General features: G+C 36.3%; 2 protein-coding genes across 4 annotated transcripts; both read right to left on the reverse strand.

The window, feature by feature from the left end:
• Nucleotides 1–323: 323 nt before the first annotated feature.
• LOC110732177 (probable 1-deoxy-D-xylulose-5-phosphate synthase, chloroplastic) lies at nt 324–8,235 on the reverse strand. 3 transcript variants are annotated; one of them, XM_021912090.1, is made up of 10 exons: nt 7,813–8,234; nt 5,627–5,746; nt 5,317–5,481; nt 5,001–5,151; nt 4,631–4,899; nt 4,207–4,486; nt 3,067–3,359; nt 2,224–2,499; nt 1,613–1,897; nt 324–893 (listed from the first exon to the last, which is right to left on the reverse strand). In XM_021912090.1, the coding sequence occupies exons 1-10, from the start codon at nt 7,978–7,980 to the stop codon at nt 744–746; spliced, it is 2,157 nt and encodes a 718-aa protein (XP_021767782.1). In that variant the 5' UTR covers nt 7,981–8,234; the 3' UTR covers nt 324–743. The 3 variants fall into 3 exon arrangements, with proteins under 3 accessions (XP_021767782.1, XP_021767783.1, XP_021767784.1); XM_021912091.1 differs by lacking the exon at nt 7,813–8,234 and having other exon boundaries at nt 5,613–5,721; XM_021912092.1 differs by lacking the exon at nt 324–893 and having other exon boundaries at nt 1,726–1,902; nt 7,813–8,235.
• Nucleotides 8,236–10,068: 1,833 nt separating this feature from the next.
• Nucleotides 10,069–15,511, reverse strand: LOC110732178 (26S proteasome regulatory subunit 8 homolog A-like). The gene is made up of 9 exons (XM_021912094.1): nt 15,197–15,511; nt 14,120–14,217; nt 13,723–13,947; nt 13,564–13,626; nt 13,147–13,310; nt 12,838–12,994; nt 12,642–12,740; nt 11,425–11,535; nt 10,069–10,472 (listed from the first exon to the last, which is right to left on the reverse strand). The coding sequence occupies exons 1-9, from the start codon at nt 15,375–15,377 to the stop codon at nt 10,332–10,334; spliced, it is 1,239 nt and encodes a 412-aa protein (XP_021767786.1). The 5' UTR covers nt 15,378–15,511; the 3' UTR covers nt 10,069–10,331.
• Between the last annotated feature and the right edge of the window lie 1,365 nt (nt 15,512–16,876).

Below are 16,876 nucleotides of genomic sequence, written 5' to 3' on the forward strand. Positions count from 1 at the left end.
TAGACAATTATAGTTGGTAAGACTTGAAGTTGAAGTTCACTAAAGGTGTCTTCCACCAACTCCGCCAAACATGCTTGATTTATATACGCTTTTAGTTAAATTAAACTCCTTAATCTCAAAATGAAAAATATTATCAAATTTCCTAAATTATTCAACTAAAAAACGTCTACAAAATTATTTTATGAAATAATATTTACTAAATTTTTCGGTACGTGTAAAATTTGTGTATTGGTCTCATACAAGCCGCGGTAAGTACGTGCGTGGTAATTCTCAATTCATTGATTTACTGTTAGCAAAAATTTCAATTGATACAACATTTCAAGGCTCAACAAATAGCTTACTACAGACTATCATACTGTCATTCAAAATGCAAAATATTACAACATAGCAAACAATACGTAGAATTAATAATAATGTACAAGATGCTAACTTGTCTATAGGAAATTTAAGGCTCATATCTAACAGATGATAACAATTTAGAAGAGCAACCAGAGTGGAGCTATACCGAAGCAACTTCATTGCAGACTACGAGCCTTTTGCATGTTCATCCTTTCTCGGGTAGCCAGTAACTTCCTCAGATCAAATAGAAACTAGGTAATCACATCGAAAAAAGTTTACAGGATGTACAGAATAATACATGATCATGGTATCCCTCATGAACTTTCAACACTCTTCCAGTGTCCTTTGTAATGGCCAGAGTTAATAGCAGTCACTCCTTGAGAATCAATAACAAAATCCAGAATCTAGCACATCAAAAGAAGGGCTTCCCGTGTACGACCTAGTAAAGACAATACAGTGGCAGCAATATGATGACCAGTCAACCCTGCACGAGTAAGCTGTTCGTTTGGAGATGCATGTTCTATGTAGGTATCCGGTAATACAATTGGTCTCCACTGCAAGAGTCACAGATATCACAAATATAAGAGCGCTGACTGCATCCTCTCAAGGTTAAACACTTGAACTAGGATATGCCATTTGCACAACAGAAGCAGAGATGTGAAAGGAACGAAGGTGACAACACATTGCTCCAGCATTATACTTTAGGAAATTTATATTGTGTAAACTTGTTTCCACAAGTATAGGCTTCTCACCGTACCCCATTCAACATCACTTTCCCTATACACCGTGTCACTCTATCTTGGTATCAATAAAAAAATTGAGCTGTACAAGTGCCTCTAAATTTGTTTTGACATGATACAAGTACAGCAGTTTCCTAGTATAGAGGTGAAATGAGGAAAATATATCCTAGCATGCAAATCCCAAGGCTCAAACTTGCTATCTCATTTATGTATATAACATTGGTACACCAACAGAAACAGTAGGCCATGGAACCTTAAAAGTCATTTCACTCCATAAATAATCATTGATAGGCTTGGAATTGTTAAAGCTAAAAGCAGAGGCTTCTACAGGCGATAACTGAGGAAAATCAGAGTATGGTCAAGCAATAAGCTCTATCGGAAAGAATTCCACAAACATAGATCATGTAAAGTTCCTCAAACATAGATCATGTAAAAAATAAATTTAAACAGATGTTGCCTGTGGGGGGCAGGGTTAATTAATTAGCTTAGATTTTATCAATAAGAATTAACAGAAAAGCAGTTTAAAGATTTACCTTAACTCTTCCATCAAGCTTCCCATCAAGTGCAATGAATTGGGCAACATGGGACCCAAATCCTCCAACAGATCCTTCCTCTACAGTAATCAGAAAGGCATGATTTTCACAAAGATTCCTCACAAGCTTAATGTCAAGGGGCTTGCAGAATCTTGCATCCGCAACAGTAACTTCTACTCCTAGCTTTGAAAGGAGGGACTGAGCCAAAAGGCAGTTCTGAACCATGGCTCCATATCCTAATAAAGCAACATCTTTACCTTCAATGAGGACTTTCCCCTTGCCAATCTATTCTACAGAAAACAGTTCACAACTAAGGCAATGGTGCACAACACTTAAAATTATCAATCACATCAAATACAGAAATAAAAGTCAAACATAAAATAACCTATGTTAAGGCAGAAACATAATCAGCAGTAATAGGGATATGAGACCAAATGGTCTAAACAGAATAAAACAGATGCATCGCCAATCTATGTTTAGCAATCTATCTGCAGTATTTTACAGGAGATAAGAAAGTGGAAGCAGTAATTTTACATATCAGGTTTTTCAACTAATTACTGTGCTCATTTGATTGATAAAAATAAAGCACACTTTCAGAGTGAAGTAACTACCTCAATTGGCGTTCCACACTTGGGGTTATCTATGCCAACTATAGTGCCTCTGGGATACCGGAAGCACACTGGTTGATCATCAATTTGTGCTGCAGTGGCTACCATACGAGCAAGTTCAAACTCATCAGAGGGAGCCATCACAATCATGTTGGGCAAGCAGGACATGAAAGTTACATCAAATGAGCCAGAGCACACCGGTCCATCAGAACCTACCATGCCTGCCTTTGTGATAGCAAAACGCACTGGAACTTTCTGTCTATCAACATCGTGAACAATCTGTCAACAGGAGAGACAAATGAGCACATGTTTTTCAACTCCCCTATGACCAATTTGCAGCCATTTTTTATCATTTAATTTTTAGCAACTTACAAGAAATCAATGTATCAGGCAGCAAATAGTAATTAAATGAAGGCTAAGGCAAGGCATCTTAAGACATGGTAACGAAGGGTGAGCCAAGACATGATGAATGAGATGATTCCAGGCACCAAGTAGGTTTCCTTGGGCCCTTTGGGAACCCCAGGAAGGACCTCGATGCATGATCTTGCCGGGTCCAAAAATGTTCTCTGGAGGCCAAGTTTGAAGGCTATAATACACAAAATCGGACTATTTTTTGAGATTTCGGGACCCGGTGTCAAAAATTCAAGGGGTGGTAGGGGATGCATCCCGGGGTCATACAATATTGTTTGGAACCATTTATGGCCAAGCGCCCACACTTGTGTCCCATAGTCAAGCAACTGTCATGTTTTAGTATCTTTAAGATAGGAGGCCTAGATGAGTGAGTAATAATAAGCAAAAGATTAGACAAAATGCAGGAGAAAAGGGGAGGGGGAGGGGAGACAAGACCTGGTCATAAGCTCGCTGTAGGAAAGCAGACGGAATGATACAAAATGGTTTGAGTCCTCCACATGCTAGACCAGCAGAAAATGTAACAGCATGCTGTTCGGCCATTCCAACATCGAAAAACCTATCTGGAAAGTTCTCTTGGAACAACTGAATTGATGACTCCATCCTCATGCCTGCATGAACTGCCACTATATCCTTGTCCTTCTCTGCCTCCAATGATAAAGCCTCTATAAAATAGTGGTCATATGTTTGAGGGCCAATTCTAGATATCAATGAATCAATATCACTTGAGCCTGAAATGAAAAGAAAAGGACAAGCATTGAAAAAACGTTGGCTATTATGGCGATTTTAAAATTATATGCTGTTACTGAATAAGACTATCGGCTTTGATTTCCACTGAACCATTAAAGTATTGCCTTTATTAAAATATTGGAATCTGGTATATGCAAGTGCATAAACAAATCTCTAAGTCACTACAACTGTTTTAATATTTTAGGAATTGTTAAACAACTTGAGCGGAGAATGGACATCAAGGATTCCATCATATACCAGTTAGTAAATGTAATCAAGATCCACATCTTCCTCAAGTTGCGACATAGTGTGCTTTTCTTCATTGCATATGATCTCAACTAGAGTTTTTGAGAGCATGAAAACATAGAGAGTATTAACAAATTGAAGTCCTTAAACAACAGTGATAACCTGACAGCTAAAAAAGGTTTAACTTTCCTCATAAGTTGGCGCATGCACGAGTATAAAGAAAGAAATTTCAAGTGTTTTTCAATTCAGAAACCTCCACTTAACCGAGTATTAACAAAGTGAAAACGTAATATTTACTCAATTGAAAATCAAGATGTTATCAATTCAACCATGCTAGCAAAACAAAGCAAGCATCCATCTCTATTAGTGTAAGCAAACAATTAACACGTGTCAAAGAGTCAAAACAACATTATTGTATTGTATTGTATCACAGGCTAAAAAGCTGAATTAACCAAGACCAAGAAACTGATTAGAATATAACTGAGAAAACTCGTCAAAGCATCAGACGGAATCATCCTGATAGATATGCATACATATAGAATCCAGCCATAATGTACAAAACTGATGTTGAAGAGCAATAAAGGTAACTACTGAATAAATTACCTTCATCAAGATTTTCCACTGTTTCACTCATTTTCTTAGGTTGTCCAATGTTTTCATCTGTCATGACATGAATCAATACAGGGCCCATAGAATCCAACGAAGCTACTTCTTGTAGCACACAAATTAGATCTTCAACATTATGCCCATCTACTGGACCAATGTAGTACAGTCCTAACTCCTCAAAGAGTGTTGATCCTGTAGGACCCAGCATACCACGGGCATACTCATCGACTTTGGCAGCCCATTCATACAAACCTTTACCAACTCTCTTAGTAAGACCCTAAAGGAATATGAAAACAAAAAACTCATTAATATAACAATGGAACAAAATTAAACTTGAATTTCATCGAAGCAGGGGATACTAGCTCATTCTCTTAAAAATTGCTCAGTTTATTTTTAGTAAGGACCACCAAGAGAACCATACCTTAGCAACTTCTCTGAATCTTCGAAAAGTTTTGCTGGATTGCACCTTGCTCCAAGAACTAGAGAGTGCAGTAATTGGTGTCCTGGAATCCTCATCAGGCTTAAGATGCAAAGAGTGGCGACTATCATTTAAGATTACCACCAAATTTGAATCTAAGTATCCAGCATTACTCATTGCCTCGTAGACTTGACCAGTAGTAGTTGTTTCATTGCTGATAACAGAAACTACACGCTCACGTTTCCCTTTGATATCTCTTGCAACTGCCAAACCTGAAATATAGATGGATATAATGGAGGTGTGGTTATATATAGCAATATTTTCACTTTTCCAGAAATAAGCATATCTATTAGGAAGAAAATTTAAAATCTACCAAGTCCTGCAGAGATACTGTTGCATCCATGAGCAGCACCAAAGGGGTCAAATTCACTCTCAGAACGGGATGTATAACCAGAAAGTCCATTTTTCTGTCCCAGCGTACTTATCAGAGATCTTCTTTCTGTGAGTAGCTTATGTGCATACGTCTGCTCAAATGCAGAAGGCATCACATTAGTATAAATATGTATTGAACTCTCTTCATAGTATCACATCTCAATTATCTCAAATGGAAGAAACGAAAACAAACGGGAGCAACAGAAAGCTGAGCCAAAAAAATTCCATAATGATAAAAAAAGGGCCTGATAACTCACTTGGTCTCCTATATCCCACAAAATCTTGTCCATTGGTGCATGAAAAACATAATGAATTGCAACAGTCAGCTCCACCACAGACAGACTAGCTTTTAAATTTTTTTGTCCTTTTGATACCATGAAAGAGAGCTCTCCACGGATTTCATCAGATAATTGCTTCAGCTCCTGTTGCACCAGGATTCTAATCAATTGACATAAAACTTCATTTTACTGCTTGTTTGTTTTCATCTTATAAAGACACTAAGTTTCAATATTATTATTCATAATTGTACCAAATGGTGTAAAGAAAAAGGTACCATGACTTCTCAACCTTTGGTGACAAATTTTTCATGTTAATGGGGTTTTCAACCATATCAAGTATAGGTGTAGGCACTTCTTCCCAGAAAAAGTCACTGTTATTGGCAAGAGCTCGAGTTCTTCCTGCAAATCCCTGCATTCAAGAAGACAAGATATATCACAAAGCACTCTGTATATAAACGGGTGTTGTTTAGTACTTCACTTGGGGGTTGGGGGGGGGGGAGCATCATAAAAGTTCACAGTAGTCCGAAAACTAACAAGAAAAGAAAAACCGAACACCAAAAAGTTTATCCTAAGGCTAAAAATAACATTATTTAACAACATAAATGCTATCATATATATACACTTTGATTTTATAAGATGACTAAAGTCTTCTTTTAGGACTATGGTTCCCTAATGCAGTTAATTGAAAGTTATATCATGTGGAAATAAACACAGGAAACGACAAAAAGCAACAAACAATGATCTTACACCGAAAGTTATATCAAGGCTCTCAAGATCACCCTTGGTCCCGCAAGAGTTCCACACCCAACCTAATCACTATAGGTAATCAAAAATCCTTATTGAATCTTCCTCATTTTTGACCCAAAGTCCCAAACACTCCATCTTGTCTTTTTACCTACCTATATATGCGCGTAAACACTTAGACTCTTATTACAGCTAGTATAAGTAATACTAATCAAAGTCAACTTCTTATATATTGATTCGACTAGGAAATAGCTAAGATCCTAAAGCTATGAAATTGCCAACTAGAAACTTTGATCACTTGTTGCTTCTTGTCTCACGGGACAACACTTTTCACAGCCCAACAAGTGCCAACCACTCCATGCAAATAGGCTGCAGCATAGAAGTGGCCCAAATTTGTAGCTTGGCTCCAAGACCCAATACCCACACAATACACAAAAGCTTCCATAACCCAACAATTTCCCAATCAGAAGACTTGTTTCCAAGAAGACACCCATTTAGAAGAAAGCACATCACCGTTGCACATCCACTTAAGGAATCATCTTTCTTATTCACCAAGGAAGATACAACTTGACCAACAGTAACAGTCTACAGCTCTACACCATGCAAGTCATGGGACAATGTTCCCAAGTCCCACACAGATCAGAACACATTATCGGACTCGAATTTCCTTGTTTCCCACACACAACCCATGTGTAGTGCCCTCACCCACAAATCCAAACAATTACCTGAGCGCGATCATATGTACCCAAATCGCACCTTTATAAAAACTCATTATAATATCCTTGTCATTCAACCGAATAACGGAATACAACATGCTTCCATAAACTCACCCTGCAAGGACACGACAGCCTGACTCATGCATGACAACCCCATCATTCAATTGAATATCATCTTCCTGATGCAACTTACCACTCGTTTGAGCCATGACGACTGATGGCAAATAAGACTAGGAAAAATGAAGAGTAGCCCACTAACCCCGTATGGCCGTATGTTTGTCAACTTCCTATCAATCTTCCAATGTAGTGCGATTTTCCCTTCCACGCACACATGGAACATTCCCCACATTCCTTTCATAAGCTTTGCATTCTAAAGAATACTACGAACCAGCTCGCCTACCCACACTTGAAGTTTGTTTCTTACTTTATCCAAATCTAATTTATTGGTGGTACATACTCTTCAAGTCCAAAGGTACTTCATTGTCAATAATTCCACCCCATGCCCTACCTATCACAATGTCAATAGTCCACAATTTTTTGCAACAGTTATAGGATTGAAGTTACAATAGCCAAAAATGACTTCTTATGGCTGATAATCTACACTTTATACTATAAACGGAGTATGAATATGAAGCAATCTTTAGAGGGTGAATTCGGATAAATTTTATCCTATAGAACAACAATAAGATCATATGTTATCAAGACTTCCATACTCATGTCGAACACGACCATGTGTTCAAATGCTATATCGGCAATATCACCAAACAATTCCATGTTTTTGATCAAATTGAAGCATCAAGTATTCGCGCCAATGTTGGAGTGTCTAAAATGAAGAGTCTAAAACAGAATTACTAGAAAACAACTGTTTTAATATCACCCTAAAAGGGTTGCAACAACATTAATTAGTGCAATCTTCTGATGAAAAGAAAAAAACCTCCATATTTATGATAATTCAGCAACTTTATAAACATTATTACACATAGAAAAGAAAAATTGTATGAATGTATGATAATACCTTGAATGTGAAGCTGGAATTTAAGGATGAACAGGCATTATTTCTACAAAACTCTAAATTGGATTGATAGCTGAAGCTTCTTGATTCCAATTTATGAAGAAAATCTTTACAATTTCCATGATTTTGAACAGAAATTCCAACTGGGTATTCAAGATAAGCCATTCCCATCTTGAAAGTCAAACACCCCACAAAAATTGAACCAGAAATTCACCACCAAATTGCCATCAAAGTACACAAGTACCCATCTTCTCAGCAGAAAATCGAGCAAGTTTAATGAAATTAATAAGAACTTTGAAGCCCACAAATTGAAATTGAAGTGTCACAAATTATGACAAAGAAAGAGTTGTAGTGGTAGGTAGAAAATGAAAGGGTACAAGTTTGAGTGGAAACAAATTAAGCACTATCAGTTGCATAGTGTTCAGATGATATTGGCTGTTTCTATTGCCTAGAGCTGGATGGATAGAAACTTAGCACGTTGCTGTGTACTGTTGGGGCCTGCTGATGACCTTACGGTCTTACCTCGAGGTGGCAATTGGATTGTTCGGGTTCTTTTAAAGTAGGATTAGATTTATGTTTGGATCTATTTGGGTAGGTCACATGGAGTAACTCGGTTGAGTATGATTCGGGTCCAATTAGAATTACTCCCTCCATTCAAAAAGAACGACCCATTTGGTCAAAACTTTGTCCCAAAAAGAAGGACCCATTTGCATTAAAACACCACCAATTTGCAACAATATTTGTGCAAAATTAGCTTCCCCATATAAAAATTTGATTTTCCATGTTATTTTATTACTTTCTCTCTCTATTTTTTTACAAACCCCATGTAAATTTATCTTTCCAATATATTTTTACTTCTTTTTACTTAACTTTCTTAATACCCACGTAATCATCCCAGATGGATCGTTTTTTTTTGGGACGGAGGGAGTAGTTTTTTTTTTAGCAATTATCAAAGGAAAAATACATAGTAGTTTGTTATGATTATATATTAAATTACAATAGAGTTTTATGGTTTTCTATTTTCTGAAAACAGTAGTCCATATTTATTTAAATTCTATTGCTAGTTAGCTGTTGAAAATCCATTCACAATTGTTAATATGAGTCCAAGTCGTTGTAAAATTTATGCTTTATTTGGTTTAATATAAATTTGAGTAATCGAGTATGAATTTTTTTTACACCTCTAGTTGTTACTTGTTAGAACATCAATATTCAATAGTGCGGAACATCTTAAATGGTGATTTTTTATTGCGCCCGTACTTTACGTCATTATTAACTCATTATCACTTAAGAGTCACCTTTGTAGGTTTTGTACAACTTTTTTTTATATGCAATCACATTTAAAACGTATCAATAAGTTCAAGTTGATGTTTTATGCTTAATTAGCAATATATAAGGAGAAGGGCCCTACCGGATCGGAACCTCTCACTGGTCCTCCCGACTCGGGTTAGCGGGCTAGGCACTTTGGAAGTGATGGGGAAGGGGAAGGGTAAGGGAATCACCATTCACCACCCCAAAAGGTGCCTCTAATGGAGTTTGAACCCACAACCTCTTAGTTGTGAGATACAAACTTGACCACTAGACCAAGATATGCTTGGTGGTATTCAATGTCTAGTTGGATAAGAGTTTATATACTAGTATATTGTAATACGTATAATCTATTTGTTCTTCTGTGTAAGGATATAAGGATATTCACGATCTAGTTAGACGCGGTTCTGTACCCAAAAATTGTAAACAAGTGAGTCCGCTCAAGTTCATTATAAGGCCAATCAGATTACGCCTTTATCTTCATGCGGAATTATTGGCTTGTTTCTTTGCTCTGAAGCACGCTCGTCGACAAGGGTTTTCTAGCGTTTCCCTTTTCACAGATTGCCAGAATATTTTGAGTTTGCTTTCTGGCACTGGCCTCAAGGATATTGCTGTGGTTTGGCTTTTACAGGATATTGGTGCGGTCCTTGACTCCTTTGTTACTTGTCATATTAGCAAAGTGGGTAAATCTGCTGTTTCTCGTGCCCATTCCTTGGCAGTTGCAGCGCGGCGTAGGAATTTACTTAATTCTGTTTTTTAGTTTTTTTAAAGTTTTGTGAAAAAGAAAAAAATAACAATTCTTATATATATATAATCAATTAATTAATCAAATCATATACTTTAAGGTGTAGATTTGTATCAAAAACTAAGGCCTTATTTTCTTTCTCTTAAAAATAATATTTCCATAAAAATAATTTCGATTCAGTAAAAACAAAATCAGTTCAGCAAAAAAAATTCTGGATGAAATGGACAATAACACTGCAGAAGAACTATAGAACTTCAAATAATTTACCACCAGCATCTAGCTAATACATCAACTTTTAGCAATTAAACCTTCAAATAACCAACCAAAGCAGAGAAAAAATATATAGGAAGGAATTCATTCATCTGTTCTCTGCTAATTAGTTTGCTAGTAACTAGTTTAAGATTGTCTTGTTTCGTCAATTTTTCAATGGGAAAATCAATGCCGCCAGAAAGAATACAAGGACATGAAGTTTTTACTTCCACAATTTCCTCAAGGACATATTCTTTTCTGTATCCTTCTTCATCACCTTTGCCACAGCCATTTCAAAATCTTCCTGTGTTACGTGAATCCTCCTCTCCCTCAAAGCAAACATACCTGCTTCAGTACATACACCCTGCACACACCAGAGTAGAGGAATTTGGTTACATGCATGTATAAATCACCGACAGGAAAATCATATAGACCAAGAGTCCAAGATATCTATGTTTACATGATCAAAAAATGAAAAGGGAGAGAGGGGGGGGGGGGGGAATCAATTGGATAAACTGTTTCAATTCAAAATTGCTATTAAACAGGTGTGCAGCTAAACACAGATTAAATATGCAAATGTCAATTCATTGGGCAAGCAGTTATTAACATTCAATAGCTTATCACAGCCAACTTACAGAATATTGTTTTGTAAACATCGTACTTGTAATTAAGTCCAAGCATAAATCCTGTTAGTTTCAGCAACTGACAACAGAATACTAGAATCTACTTTTTCTGGGTTCCCAGCTCACAATGATAACATATTTGCTCTCAGACGCATGTTTGTAAGGAAAATTCTGTTTTGCATCACTCCCTTGCATTTTACCAATAAACTAGGTTTAGATTCAGAAAATCAGCACAGCACAACTTTCATCACATTTGATGGGAAAGCAACAATTACTCGACTCTCACAGACCTACATCTATAATTTTCACTAGTGTCCTGTTTCTGCAGGGTAGCACAAAATAAAGTTTATCTATGAGACTGACAAAAATCTAATGTTCCTTACAAGCCAAACTTTGTCATCAGTTTATCCCAACCAAAAAAAAAAAGATAAGCCTAAGCATACAATAAATGATAGGCATTTCCAATATGGAAGGGAAACACCGAAACAGCGTTGTCTAATAGCTTTAGTCTCATTATAATGCCAACGGTTTGTCTAAGTATGGTTTAGGAATGGCATGTGTAACATGTTACATGTCGTAAGAAATCATAATCCTTTGGAAACTCTGTATCACTTGAAAAGCTCTAGAATTTGATATGCATTTTACACCAAAAAAATGATATAAGATGCTCAAGGAAAACAACAGTTTGCAAACCTTTAACTCTGCACCAGAAGCCCCGTTCATCTTTTCCGCAATCTTCTTCAAATCAATCCCGCGCATCAAGTTCATTCTTCTAGAGTGGATCTTCAAGATGTCACAACGAGACTGAAAAGATGCAGCAAAGTCATTTAGAATAATGTAGAAGCACTGTTAATATGTTGGGGAATTTCAGATAAAATTTTATTAAGTATTCTAAGTTTATAAATGCAAGGGAAATAGCTCATTCAAAACTGCTTACAGCAAGTGAAGGCTGATTCTACTTGCTTAGTAATGCATGACCCTAAACCAAATGAATAACATGTGTATTTCAAAAATGCATTACCAAATACTTGGCACTACATTTAAAGGACAAAGACCACCTTGTCAAAGCAAAGAAAGGGTTGAGCACCCTGACTTTGGTACATTGATAGATTTAACTATATGAGTCACTAAGTGGCTAAGTGCTTTCTTCTGATATAATGTTCTTCCACGTCAATTAGGGAATAAAAATATAACAAAATCTTCCTTCTTCCATATATCAAAAAGACTTATAATGCTGTTTCCACCTAAGAATATTTTATAACCAATGAGTACATTATACCCAAAGTCCCAAACAGCTACTGCCACTCGATTAGGATCATTAATTATTTAATTATAATCCTTTAAAGGCAGAATCAAATTTCAAATTTACTTCATTTTACATGCCACCCTTATTTTCTCTATCAGTTATGTGAGTAACCACAGAGCCAATAATTTAACTCCACTTAATGACAGTAGACAGCGCATCATAATAACCCCCCCCTCCCCTCTCCTCTTTTCTCTCCCCTCAATCCAATCCCCCCTCCCCTCTCCTCTTTTCTCTCCCCTCACTCCAATCCAAAGAAAGGTATAATAAAAGAAAGTTTCTAAGCCTTTTTAAAAGAAGACAACAGTATCAGCACTTTAGGTTAATCTACAAAGGAACTTCAAGAGGAAGCCTACAAAAGAAAACAGATTGGTGAAAGTTTCTCCATGCCTCCAAACTTACTGAACTAGCCTACTCAGATCAATAAGGGTCCTTTCAGTCCATAAAGCAGAGCACAAAGCAGGAGACTCATTTTAGCTACATGATCTTCAGGGAGGGGATAAAGCACTTGCTTGACAGTTAATTGAGTTAAAGAAGGAAATATGCAAATACGAAGTGCACCACAAAGTTGCGAAATAAGGACATGATGCCAATATATTAAACTCACATCTTCGTTGGGATTGGGGAACTCAATCTTCCTATCAATCCTTCCAGGTCTAAGGAGAGCTGGGTCCAGAATATCAATACGGTTTGTTGCCATCAAAACCTGAGGATAATTATGCCACATCAATGACAATGAAATATAAGGTATTAATAGTCCAATAATATAATTAAGTACAATTCAGAAAACAACTCATAAGTACTTTAATCTTTTTTGATGCTTCAAATCCATCTAATTGATTGAGAAGCTCCAACATAGTTCTTTGAACTTCACTATCTCCATTTCCAGATCCAGATTCCATTCTTGCTGATCCAATACTATCAATTTCATCCATGAATATGATAGATGGAGCATGTTCTCTGCACAACAGCAACATCAAAAAGTCATGCACCTTGTTCATTCAGACTAAATCAGCACAAAAAAATAATGTAAGTTTGAAAACCTTATGATGCAATGTCAAATAGGGATATCAACACAGTATAGCAGGCTTTAAACAAAAGATATAACAAACCTGGCCATGACAAAAAGTTCTCTAACCATTCGGGAACCCTCTCCAATATACTTCTGCACCAACTCTGACCCAGAAACCCTTATGAATGTACAGTCAGTGTGATGTGCCACTGCCCTAGCAAGCAGAGTTTTTCCAGTACCAGGTGGACCATAGAGCAAAACTCCCTATACAAAACAAAAGACAGATACAGTCATGATTACCAAAAAAAAAAATGATGGTTAAGACACCCAATAAAAGAAATAAACGCAGTATAGCAATGAAAGTCTCCCACAAGCCCATAAATGTGAAATGGTGAAGGGAGTTAATGTTAACAAAAAACATGTCTTCAGAACCAGAGACATAAATTCTTTTAAATCATTCATTAATCATAATGAGGTTCAAATAGGTCAAAACCAGAAAAAGGTTCAGTAATTTCACCTTAGGTTGAGCAATACCCAGACTCTCAAACAATTCAGGATGCTTGATTGGAAGCTCAATAACCTGAAACAGTTTTTAAAGAGTTAGAATTTGTTTAACAAAAGTAATCTACTCATAAACTGTCGTCATTGGGTGGGGGTGAACATAGTGACAGCTAACCTCCTTTATCTCTTTAATTTGCTGGTCTAAACCTCCAATCATGTCATAAGTAGAATCAGGAACTTTCTCAACTTTCATAAGGTTCACCAAAGGATCAACTTTACTAGGTAAGACTAGATGGAGGACATAGCTGTCATTGCGAAGAGCAACTCTAGTGGAAGGTGTGAGTTTTGTTATGTCAATGTTCTTATCAGCATCAACAACATATTTCCCTTCTGGATGAACCTGTTACAGGATTGGTAATAATCAGAAACTCCACTTTATCATTGACGATAAGACTACTTTCATAATTTATTTATTTTTTTAAATGGAAAATTGAAGACTACCATTAACAGTTATTGATTCTATAATGTGTCGCTATAGAAAAATGACTCAGTACACAATGATAAAAGCTTACCTTGACCAACACCTTAGACTTTCCCATTACTTTGACAACTTCTCCAACATATGATCCAGGCTCTTGAAGCAGCATAAGTTCCTCTTTAAGCATCCTGACTGAGCATGTCCAAGAGAGTATAACAGTATAAGTCTAACTACACTCAATGTGGGTTAAAAGGCCAAGCTTTTAAAGCATACTTGCAATAAAGCATAATTTCTATGTAAGATTCGAAATTGATTAAACAACTACAAAGTACACCTTATTCATCACAAACCACACAAGAACAATTCCCTGTTTACACAACACATTCCAAACAATCAACTTATACCAAACTTAAGCAACCCACATTTAATTAAAATCTCCAGTTGAAATCTGAAACAAACAGAAATGCAATGGTGCAATGTGTCCCAAAAAATACCAAGATAGAAACTAAACCCATAAACAACAACAGCAACAGCAACCATTCCGAACTTTCGAATCTTACAACAGATAGCTATATCGAAAATTTGAAGAAACTAGTAAATTGTTTGATTTGTTAAGCTTCCCAAATCCCAATACATCACAAATCAATCACAATAAACTCCCAGATCCTAAAACAAAGACAGAGTAGGAAATCAATTGGCCCCTCCCTCGTTATCGTTCAATAATCCACCCCGAAAGAAAATTGATCAAAATCACAACTCCAAAACCCTATGTACAGCAATTCAGCATCAAGGGAAAGGACATCACACAAATTCGGTCACACAGTAAATTGAAGATAAAGGTGAAAGTTTCCGAAATCTTGGTATTCAGCTAATTACTACACTAAAACATCATAATTGCAATTAAGCCGGAAACAAATCGAAACAAAAATTGCGGAAAAAAGAACAAAAATTTGACTAATTAACGACGAGATTACAAACTCAAAACCAAGAAAACACTCAAAAGGGATCAAACCAAACAATGCCAACATGAGATCAAAGACAAATTCGACCCCCAGAAAAAAATATATACAAAATTAAAAATAAAAATCGATAGTAAAATCAAAGAGAACAGAAATTAAAGAAAGAAGTGAGTATTTCGATAAAGGTAAAATTAGGGTTAGGGTTTGCTCACCTTGAGAATTGAGCTCATTACGATGAGCTTCAAGACGGCTAAGATCAAGGGTTTTCTGGCGATGAAGATGTTCGAGTTCGTTGATTCGTTTCAGATAATACTGGCGTAGACCATCGCCATGAGTGGTGTTTCCGGCGGCCATTGTTGCAGGGCTACTACGTTCGGTAAGAGCAGTCGCCATTAATTTTTTTTGGGGAAGAAAGATGAGTTTGTGTGAGAAAAGAGGGATTTGGGATTTTGGGGAGAGAGAAAATTAAATTTAGGGAAGTGGCTTGCTCAAGAGGAAAGGTAGAGTAATAGAGTATTGTATTTTTAGGATTTTAAAATTGTACGAGTAAAAATTAGATGGTGGTTAACAATGGTTAAGTATTGGCGCATAGGAACTACTTCGTATTTAATATATTTGGCGTATATATTTGGTGTGTGGTGTGTGTGGAACTATGGACGGTTATTCTCTTACTACTACACCATCACCTTGCCACCACTTTCACCTCATACCCGAATCGACCCGATCCTACCCATATCCGACCTAAATGTTAGCTGACCCGAAATGACTCAACCCATACCCGACCCGAATGAATCATTTGTCAGGTCTACCGCAGAGTAGCTCTTTAACGTCTATATTTAGAGCGTCATGTGTGTATGGAACTATGGACGGTTATTCTCTTACTACTTCACCATCACCTTGCCACCACTTTCACCTCATGAGCGACCCACTACGATTCTTCTTTATTTGCAATCCACCACTGCTAATTACCGACTAGGAGGTTGAGGTTTTTATATTGGACAGCTTACACAACCGAATGTTAAAATAATGGTGGCTAAACTTGTTTCTGATGTTGGTTCAACCACTTGTTAGACCGATTTTGGCCAACGGTTGGCCACTTAATTGGCCGATTTTGGCCACCGGTTGGTTGGGTAGGGTTTTTAATTTTTATTTATTTATTTATTATTATTATTATTATTATTAAGTTGAGGGTAATTAGGTATTTTTGTGGTTTGTCATTTTGCACAATAAATTGAGGGTAATTGGGAACTTTCGTGGTTTGTGAAAACCTTTTGCCACTTCTATAAAATTGAAGTCCATAATGGCCTTTGTTTACTACTGTTGTTCATTACAACCCATTTGATAGCCGATCATAAATTTTGATAACAGGAATAGTTTTACATGTACTTCGTAAATTATAAAAGAAATTAACATTATAATCCCCATGGAAATGTGATTTCATCTTAAAGCATAAGTTTTTTTTTTGTTTTTGTTTTTGTTTTTTTTTTTAACGTTTTATCATTACCATTTACTTATCACTTGAGATGAAGTATTAGGTGGGAATGAAATTTTATAGAGAAAAATGGACAATTTGGGATTTTGGGGTTAACTACTATTACCATGAAATTAAACCTTGATTTTCCTTACAAATTTACATACAAATTCATTCTCATTACCAACATATATGGGCACCTACCAAACTGATCGTCAAATCTTTGTTATAGTTCTTTTTTCACTAAATGTGATAGTTGAAGGACGTTGCTAATCTCGGTTTACTAAAAAAAGGTTTATTTTCCCTTTAATTGACTCTTGCGTCTGAATTTTATTTTACTATGTACAAATTATTATTAGGGTTTTTCTGTACATTATAAAGATTAGCTTTTAAATTGAATTGTTTTAAAATTATTTAAATA

This window comes from Chenopodium quinoa, unplaced genomic scaffold (genome assembly GCF_001683475.1).
Source record: "Chenopodium quinoa cultivar QQ74 unplaced genomic scaffold, ASM168347v1, whole genome shotgun sequence".
Lineage (NCBI taxonomy): Eukaryota > Viridiplantae > Streptophyta > Magnoliopsida > Caryophyllales > Amaranthaceae > Chenopodium > Chenopodium quinoa.